General features: G+C 45.6%; 1 protein-coding gene across 12 annotated transcripts in view; it reads left to right on the top strand.

The window, feature by feature from the left end:
- The window catches only part of Sec16b (SEC16 homolog B, endoplasmic reticulum export factor), a 59,910-nt gene extending 51,202 nt beyond the window's left edge, over window positions 1-8,708 (top strand). For 10 of the 12 annotated variants that reach the window (XM_076941428.1, XM_076941427.1, XM_076941429.1 and 7 more), the window contains 9 exons: window positions 41-113; window positions 1,241-1,555; window positions 2,053-2,120; window positions 4,699-4,848; window positions 5,016-5,114; window positions 5,731-5,815; window positions 5,968-6,047; window positions 6,925-7,023; window positions 7,578-8,708. In XM_076941428.1, the coding sequence (XP_076797543.1) occupies window positions 41-113; window positions 1,241-1,555; window positions 2,053-2,120; window positions 4,699-4,848; window positions 5,016-5,114; window positions 5,731-5,815; window positions 5,968-6,047; window positions 6,925-7,023; window positions 7,578-7,649 (1,041 nt within the window). In that variant the 3' untranslated portion in view covers window positions 7,650-8,708. The remainder of the gene's footprint in view (window positions 1-40; window positions 114-1,240; window positions 1,556-2,052; window positions 2,121-4,698; window positions 4,849-5,015; window positions 5,115-5,730; window positions 5,816-5,967; window positions 6,048-6,924; window positions 7,024-7,577) is intronic. The other 2 variants (XM_076941432.1, XM_076941430.1) reach the window with 1 other exon arrangement.
- Window positions 8,709-9,463: the final 755 nt, after the last annotated feature.

Raw genomic sequence — 9,463 nt, forward strand, 5'->3', positions numbered from 1 at the left:
TTTTATACTGCTTAAAAGGATTTAACTTTATTTTAAACAGCAAAATAGAACAGGAGACCTCAGGGATCCTGGTTCGACTTCTTCAGATATTTATGGAGCCAGAGGAACCACAGGTACCCAACACAAGATCTGACCACCGTAATCTGATTAAAATATTTTCAGCTACACCCACACTTCCTTTTCCTTGGTGCCGCCTTCTTCTGGAAATTAGCCCTGCCTCTTTTGATAGGCTTTTGATAGGCTTTTGCTGGTCTCACAGACCCCTGCACACATCTAAATGCCCGTAGCAAGAGGTTTCCTGCCTTGCAGGCCAGGTTTTCCAAATACTTGATTATGTCTCATTTTTTACTGCTAGCTAATTGTTTCGCCTGTATTTATACTTGCTTCCAGCTAGTTCTACTTCTTGAGGCCAGAGATTACACACTATTAGTATCATTAATAGTGTTCCAGACATTGGAAGTGTGAAGATTTTGAGCTATCAATTGGTCATATAATTGAAATCAATTTCAAAGTGTTTTCTTAGCCTCCTCCCTCAGAATGCCTCCACGTGTCTGGTCAGCAGGAATTACATTCGAAAATTAACTCCATACATTTTGTCAAAGCCATCCCCTGGGTGGTGAAGTTCAGACAAGGTCCCCTGTCTCTTGCCTTCCAGCCTTTAGCACTTCCTTCCTGGATGGGCAGAATGTAGGGAGGCTTTGGCTTCTGTTTCTTGGCTTTGTGAGAGCCTAGCTGGACGTCTCTATGTGATGATGTTCTTACAGCCCTGGCGGGAAGGCTGGCAGCATTCCTGTGCCCTGGGGCCAAGCATTTCACACACCCACACCTTATTTGATGTATTAGCCAGCCCCCCCCGCCCCCCAGGGCAAATGAATCCCGATTCTTTACAAGTGAAGCCATCATCTCTAAAGTGTCATTTGTGTTTTTAACTATAAGCTTTTAAAGTCTAACGAAGTCCCCTTAAAGGAGAAAGTGTTTATTCAAATATTAAAAGGTATAGAGTTCAGTTGGATGTCATTTCTGTCCTCTCAATGCATAGGAGAAGGGCTCAGAAATTATCCAAGAAGTGAGAGGCAATTCTGAAGACAGCAGAGAGAGGTGTTACAGTCAGTCAATGCTTTGCTTGGCCATCAAATTAATGGAAGCCACATGGAACAGCCAGCCTGTGGATTGCTTTCTAGAGAAGACAAGAGGAGGAATAAGGATAATTTGTCTGTAACTGCTGCTTCTTCTTCCTTAGATGCCCCCTACCGCAATCTTTCCAGCCATCAAAACTACTCAGATGACTCTGAGTACAACTCAGCCTTGTGGCCAACACCTGAGCAGACAAGCCTGGCCAATCCCACCCCACACCAGCCTTTCCCCCTGCAGCAAGACCCCTACTCAGACAGAGACGGTTCAGTACACACCGGAACCCCAGTGCCTCTTTACTCAGTTCCTGCAACCCACTTCTCAGTGGCTAGTGGTGCCAGTGGTGGTGACAGCAGTGTGGCAGTGATGGGGGCTCCTGGAGGAAGGGCTGGAGAGGAAACGTTGAAGACACATCCTGCCCTCGGTGAGACCCGCCAGCCAGGCTGGCTACCTTGGAGGGTCGAGTCTTAGTGGTCAAGAGGCAGGTGCGGGAGGTACTAGGACCTGCTGGAAGAAATGGGCTTGGGACTGATAAAGGCACATGGGGCGTGAACCTGTGGTCCGCTCTCGTTAGCCTGAGGGAGCATGTTCTCCTCTAGCTGTTTCTACCGGGACAAGCAGTGCAGGACAGAGCACAGGGATGGGAGAATCCCTGAGGTCTAGCTCTGCACTGCTGTAGTTTCCTACACACCTAAGGAACAACCCTGGTGTGTAGCAGGCAGAGCTGGATTGACTGGTGTGTCACGAGTTGCCATAGATTGAGTAGAACTGAGCAAGTGGACTTTGCATTTGCTGTGACCTGCTTGTGGTATAAACTCTGGCCACTTGGGCCACTGCCCCCCCCCCCCCCCCCCGTTTCTGCAAATGGGTAGAAAGGGCCCAAGTTGAGGCTCTTGTCTTCATTTTTCTTTGGTCCTCCAGGAGAGAACACAGTGCCTCAAGAACCTCTACAAGACCCTGATGGTCTAGAAGTCATTTCCAGTCCTCAGGTGAGCAGAGGAGCTTGGAGGAACGCTGGCGACTACTCCAACCCGTTTGTGGTTTGCTATTTGCTCCTGGTGTCTCAGTCACACACAGGTTCCTCTCCGGCACTGGCAACTCTCTCCTCTACGTTGTGCAAACCACTCCTCCTTTCTTTCCATGTAAGACCCTGAAAGTCGGAAAGGAGACGGTGTTCTTTTTTCTGCTTAGTCCCACCTGTCCCTTCACCGGTGTTACCGAGGGACAGTGCGGTGGAGCTGGTGTGTGGCTGGGTCTCTGTTTTTTGCTTCATCTTCTTCCACCTTGAGGAAGAGCATCTGTTTTAGCATTCACCTTGGTTTATGTCAGATCTCTATGGCAGTAGTGAGAGCAGGCTTAGCCTTTTCTCTTGAGCTTTTCTCCTCGCTGTCTGGTCGTTCTATCTAGTCGCTGACAAGCTGCACAGCACTTAACTTGGATGCCAAACACGATGTTCTGCAGCTCTGCATTGGTTAAATGATTGCATTGTGCAGTTTTCTCAAGTAGTAATAGGCTATATAGGTCTTTTGTTTTTAAATTTAGATTTATTTATTTTTATGTGTACACGTGTTTTGCCTGCCTGCATGTCTCTATTCCATGTGTGTGCCTGGTGCCCGCTGAGGCCAGACGGAAAAAACAAACAAACATCTTTTGGAACTGGAGTTATGGATAGTTGAGAGTCACCATGTGGGTGCTGTCAATCAAACCCAGGTCTTTTAGGAGAGCAACCAGTGCTCTTAACCACTGAGCCATCTCTCCAGCTCCAGGGCTATGGATCTTTAAAAAATGTACTTTTCTTTTGTAGAAAAAATAGTATATTATTGTTATAGAAAATTTAAATGAAGAACCAAATAAATACTATTTAGAATTCCATAGCAAATGTTTTGATTCTTTCATTATTTTTTCTGGATATATATATATATATATATATACATATATATATGTCTTTCAATAATTAAAACAGGTGTATTTATTTCCTATTTGTTATTTAACACCATACAAGTTTTTTTTCTGGTATTTATAAGTATTTTCCCAGAAATGGTATGACAAGATCCATTGTGGGAGAGTACTCCTTTCCTTCCCAAGTGTCTGTGGAATTCCTGTAGTGTGCCAGGCACTGTCATGGGGCTGAGTGCGCATCTGTGGCTGGTGGGGGTGTCTAGAGGGGAACAGCACTGTGCACTGGGCAGAGATGGCTCAGGGCCATGTCTCTTTGGAGGTCTTTAAGCAGAGTGTAACATGGAAATGAACCCGGTGACAAAGGCACAGATGTCAGTTAGAGGGAGCCCTGAGTGGACACACTTGGGTTAATGGAGGGAGATTCCTGTGTTAGACTGCAGGGTACCCAGGGGAGGGACTTAAAACGGGCCTTTTCTGTCTTCTCTTTTCCAATTTCTCTCTTTTTCTCCCATGTGTTTTCCATCCTGCCCCCCTTTCTTTCACTATTATACAACACAGATGGTGGTCATCCTAGAATACCGACTAGTGTTTACGTCTTGACTTACTGAATCAGAAGAAATGTTTTGGGGGAAAGCTGGCTTAGAATCCCTTCTCTGCATTCTACTAGCTCAGTGTATTTGGGCCTTGCTACACATTGACTTTTTTCATATTTAAAACTAGATGGTAATAATAGTGTATTTCTCACTGTACTATTGCAAGGATTCAGTGGATCATGATATGGACAGCTCTTAGAACAGTGACTGATACACTGATGATATTATATCCATACCAAAGAGAGAGAGAGAGAGAGAGAGAGAGAGAGAGAGAGAGAGAGACCCTTTCTGTATTTTGCAGTAGTTTTGCAAAGTTTTTATTAATTATGTTCTATTGAGAATATAAAATGAAAATACAATATAAGAGCAATATGTTATATTAGTACACTCAAATGAGATACCTAGTCTAGGCAGATTCAACGAGACATAACAGAATGGGGCAGAGGTGAGCAGGGTCTGGAGATGGGTAGTAGAGGTAGGTATTTCTGGTCAGATGATGCTGGGAATGGGTGCTGATGCTGCTGGTTGGCTGGACAACACTGTGCATATACTTAATGCCACTATGTTATAAGTGGTCAAAGTGAGCTTTAGGCTATGCATATTTTATACAATAAGAAAAAGATTAGTGGGAAGTGGGTGTGGGTGTATTCGGCTCCCCCGTGACATATATGTTCTTAGGAGAGCTTGTTACGAAGTAAGCTGTAAGGTTAGAGTCACTGGCTGCTAGGTTCTCTGGCATTGGAGTACGAGGATCTCTCAGATGTTGCTTCCAGAACCTCACCTGCAGCAGCAGCTTCCATGCACCCTTCTCTAGATCTTGGCCCGGTTCTGAGACTATGATCTAGAGAGGTTAGATGGCTGACAAACCGCCTAATGTTAGGGAGAAGATGGAGAGTGGGTGGGTCCTGGTTTGTCCTCTCTCCTGTGACCAACATTTTCATGGGTAAACCTGCCTCCCTCCCCAGTAGAGTAGGCTTTCCTGAGGCTAGCCCTGGGTTCTGGGTGAGACCTCATTTGGAAATGCACTCTGCAACCTGTTAAACACCATGTGAATCTCTGTTTTGTTTTATCTCAGACACCACCGGCTCCCAGGGCTCGAAGTTTTTCTGAGGAGTCTGTCATTTCAGCCAAGGAGGATGAGGAGGGGTCTTCTGATGGAGCAGACAAACCATCTCACCCTGATGTTTCACAGAAAGAAAAACTGAGAGATGGGAAGAATGCAAAGGTGGAGAACTTGTTCTTCTCTATGTGTTTCCTACCCTTTCATGCCTGCTTCAAACAGCAGGGCAGTCCAAAGCCCTGGTTCCTCCTCACTTACCTCGTGCCTGGCAGCTCTCACAGTGGGTGAGAGAAACAAGTCCATTGGCCTTAACAATTCCCCTTTCCCCTCAGAGCTCTGGATTTGGCTGGTTCAGCTGGTTTCGATCAAAGCCTGCCAACAGTGTGTCCACCTCTGGAGATGAAGACTCTGCGGACAGTTCTGACTCAGAGGTAACCTCCACAGATGGACTGGCAACCCTTCCCTGTAGACCCCAGAGGGAATCCAGTCACAACACAACCCTGGCATGACGCTCTACTTTGGCCTAAAGGAAAGAAAGGCTCTGTGCTGGGAGAACACCGGAAACAAGTCTTTTTGGAAAGGCAAAAGGCAGAGTGAGACAGGCCTTAGAAGTCAGACATGGTGGCTCATGCCTGTAGTCACAGCATTTGGGAAGCTGAGGACGTGAGTTCTAGGCCAGCTTGGGCTACACAGTTTGGCTTTATTAAAAACAAAACAAAACAAAACAAAACAAAACAAAACAAAACAATAGCTATACCTACACACCAGAGAGGAAGGGAGGGAGGGAGGGAAGGAGGGAAGGAGGGAAGGAGGGAGAGAAGGAGACATATGAGGTGGGCAGAAATATTAAAAAATTAAGATGAAAAATTTTTTCTTCAGAAGCTCAGCATCAGGAAGCCGACCAGCATCCTTAGTAAAGGCTTCACAGAATGGTGTTTGTGGGGAGTTACCTCCATGGAGATTACTACTGTGGAGGCTAGAACTCATGTAGGCTGGCATGAATTTGCTGAGCACTAATGTCACCTTTCCTGCCTCTTTCCCACAAAGCAGGAGTCTCCCAGAACATCACCTCCACACCATACCAGCCCAGGCCTCTCACCAACACCTCCTCTCACATCCTCATCCCTACCAGGTGCCAATACCTTCTTGAGAGGTACAGGTACTGCCAGCCTCCAGTCTTCTGGGCGCTGTTGGTACTCTTAGCTTGGTGGGTACCCTCTTGGAAGTGGGAACTCCTCAATTCTGAGCATGCGAAGCAGCTTGGGTTTCTTCCTTGACTTCTAGGTGGGAGTAGTCTCCAAGGATCCTCAAACAATAGTGGAATAGCTGAAGGTGTGGGGATCGGAGGGTTCTCTGGGACACAGGTGAGCAAGCTATGGGCTTGGGCCTGGGACCCCAGACGATGCCTGGGTGTGAGGATGTCTTCAGTGGGCTGGAGAAGCATCCCTGCAAAGGATGACTTCAGGATACAGAGAGAACTGCCTTACTTTGCTCCAGCTGCCTACCTCAGCCTGGAGGGCCAGAGGAAGGGTAGCTTCTCACAAGTCTGGGGCACAAAAGTGCATGGCCACTGTGCTGGCTGACCCAATTTCTTCTCAGGGTTTTCTCTTGGGTTTGCAGCTGGCTGCTTTCCCTCATGTTTTCACCAGGTCTTTCCTCTGTATGTGTCTATGTTAACTTCCCTCCTTTTGTAAGGATATCATACATGTTGCATGGGGTCCTATGAAGCCTCTTTGAGGATTATGTTTTATGCTGAGATACTGGAGATTTATCAGATGCATTTCGGAAGATCACACTTGAGCCTGTGTAGCTTAGATGGAGTCCAGGGAATGGCCTCTTCTCCGGTCTTAGTAGGTAGTAGAGTTCACTCATGTGCACTTAGCTGGGACTATCATAAATTCTTCACAAATTGTCTATATAGCTAGGGATTTCCTGACTATTGCTGGGGAAATGTTTCCATTTCTTGAAGCCTGGTTGGAGTACTCTTGTGGTATCTGAGGTTTTCTGAAGAGTTTGATAGTGATTTTTATGATCCGATATAATTTCTTGTGACTTTTTCTTCCCACTTTCTTTGGGTGTAAGAGCTTCTGCTTCTGTATAGCCATCCCTGGTCCTGGCATTGGTTGTGCCTACCTGAAGTTTATAAGAAGCCCTTTTGTTGGCCAACACTGATTCTTGTAGAAGGGTTTAACATACCAGGAAGCGGCCACAGGTCAGATTCTATGTTGTTTGCATCCACAGGGTGTTTCTTCTGAGTTCTACTCCCAGCCTGGTGCCCTGCCTCCTCCACCAACCTTGCAAGGTGCTGTTCCTCTCTACAATCCATCTCAGGTCCCTCAGGTAAGGACCAGCCTTATAGGGAGAACCTAGCATTAAAGGAGGGCAGTGTACAGTTCCAATTTCCCACTCACTGAATGCAAGTTTTTTTTAAAGCAATTGAGCTTCTTTTAAGTCTCTGTTTCTATATCTGTAAAAGCTTACAGCACACACACACACACACACACACACACACACACACACACACACACACACACACACGTATATCAGTCCCCTGAATATCACTCTTGACCTGTAATTGGTCCTGAGATAGAAAAGACACAGTGCTGATGTTTTAGTGTGGGTGCCTTCTCCTGTCTTGGGGTGAGGGGGTTCCTGTACACTAGGTCTCTGCTCCTCAGTGACCTAGAGATGACTCTGCAGATGCATTCTTTGGCCTTTGTTCTTTATAAAAGCAAACTTCCTTTCAGCATCTTTCAGAGGTGAAGGCCGGCCATTAGAATACAGTGTTGGAAGCCACTACAGCTGAAATGGGTGCCCTTGCTCATCCTTCTAGTCCCCAAGAGGAGCCATGATTGGAGATACACTTCAGGGTAGTGTCTTTTCTTCTTTTCCAGCTTCCCACTGCTAGTAGCCTGAACCGGCCAAACCGCCTAGCCCAGCGCCGCTACCCAACCCAACCGTGCTGAGAGTGACCGTCTGTCTCAGGTTCATGTGGGTGATCACCTACCCATTCTGGGCTCATCTTTTGGAGCACAGCTTTCCTGTTGCTTTCTACCTGTCAGTGTCCACCTTACCTGGTTATATTGGAGCCCTTCTTGTGAGCCTGCAGCCTGGGGGGACCTGGAGATTAGGGACGGGATCTCCCTAGACAACATCTTTGTCTAGTCTTCAGCTTAGCTTTGGCATGATGGGAATCATCTCATCAGATGGAGGAATGGGGCCAGTGTCCATGGTAGAGTGTCATGGCAGCAGACTTGAGGTGGAAACTTGAGAACCTCAGGAAAGTGAGGGCCCCGAGGATCCCATGGTAAAAACCGAAGATGACACCACTGGGCTATGCAGCAGGAGCTCAGAGCAACATCCCAGAATAACTCGGACTCCTTCCTTAGACTTGCTTAAAGACCAGTTTATGGCTCTTGTTAACAAAGTTTTTACATTGAATTTGATTATCGCTGCCCTTCAGTGATTCCCTTTTCAATGACATTTCAGCAATTTTCCTCCTGCTCCTAGTCTTCTGCACATTTTTCTATGTGGTTCAGACTAATTATATTTCTCTCACTTTCTTAGCGGGTCCTATTTTTTTTCACATTCTGACATCTGGCTATCAAGTTAGATTGCTGTAGGCATCATATCGTCATGGTAACTACTAAACCTAATGATGCAGATGGATGGAACATCAGTATAATAAATAATGGAAAACGCTTCCTAAAACGTCATCCTTTCCGTAAGAGGGGAGGAATGAGTGCCTCATATTGCTAATACCTGCCTTCCTACCTCAGGCCTTTGCAAATTGATGTTCTGTGAGGGTCACTGGGGCCCCATGGAGGAGGGAGATGTCTTGGAAATTTCCATTTTTTCCTTTCAAACTTCAAATAGAAATGATTCTTGCTGTTTGTCAGATTTGCTTAAAATTGCTCCTCACAAAGAACATTTTTGTGTGTGTAATTGTACATAAAAGTTTTGTACTTTAATGTACTATGGTTCAGATGTTGATAGCGATTAAATCCAGATAATTTTATAGCAAATGCTTGTCTCTGGCTGGTTTCTGCAGAGGGAGAAAATACATTGATGGTCTCTTTCCTGAAGTCTTTCTAATAACGGCTCCATTGTGTGATCCGGTGTGAATAGCTAGAAAGAACTCTTTGTTAATGGAGAATCAAAGACTGGTCGTCTTCACTTGCAGGTCTCCTCTCATACCATCAATTTTTTTTTTTTTTCAATTTAAAAAATACAGACAAAAGCTCCCCTAACCAACTAGTCAGTTTGCTGGGTGAATGTGGCAGATTCTGTTTCCTATTCTTTTCATCTTAGATGATATTAGAAACTATAGCATTTGGTACCTGGAAAGCCCCACTATGTGCAGTTTTCCTTCCTAAGATAGCTGTTTCTTAGGCTTGGTATGCTGACACCTAGTTGTAGCACCCTAGTAGTTGCCTGTGAGTATCCCAGGCACCAAGCTGTCTAAACTCACACCCTGCTCATGCCCAGTTCACTTTGCAACCACAGACAAGGTCGCTTGGTTGCCCTGGGTACCAATTCTTTCATTTATAAAATGATGCCAATAGTAATAGTACCTACCTTACAGGGAAAGTGCTAGAATTAAAAGAAGGAAGGCTTTTGAAATGGATGGCTCGTGCTAAGAACTATGTTTCAAGTTATCAGTGCATAGCTAATAAGCAAATCACTGGACGTCAGCCTGTGTCTGCCTGATATCTTGTGTCATTTTTGATATATGTATCTGGTGGGAATGATAATTTTAAAATACTTCTCAAGATGTGTC

The sequence above is a fragment of the Arvicanthis niloticus genome, chromosome 10 (genome assembly GCF_011762505.2).
Source record: "Arvicanthis niloticus isolate mArvNil1 chromosome 10, mArvNil1.pat.X, whole genome shotgun sequence".
NCBI classification, from domain to species: Eukaryota; Metazoa; Chordata; class Mammalia; order Rodentia; family Muridae; genus Arvicanthis; species Arvicanthis niloticus.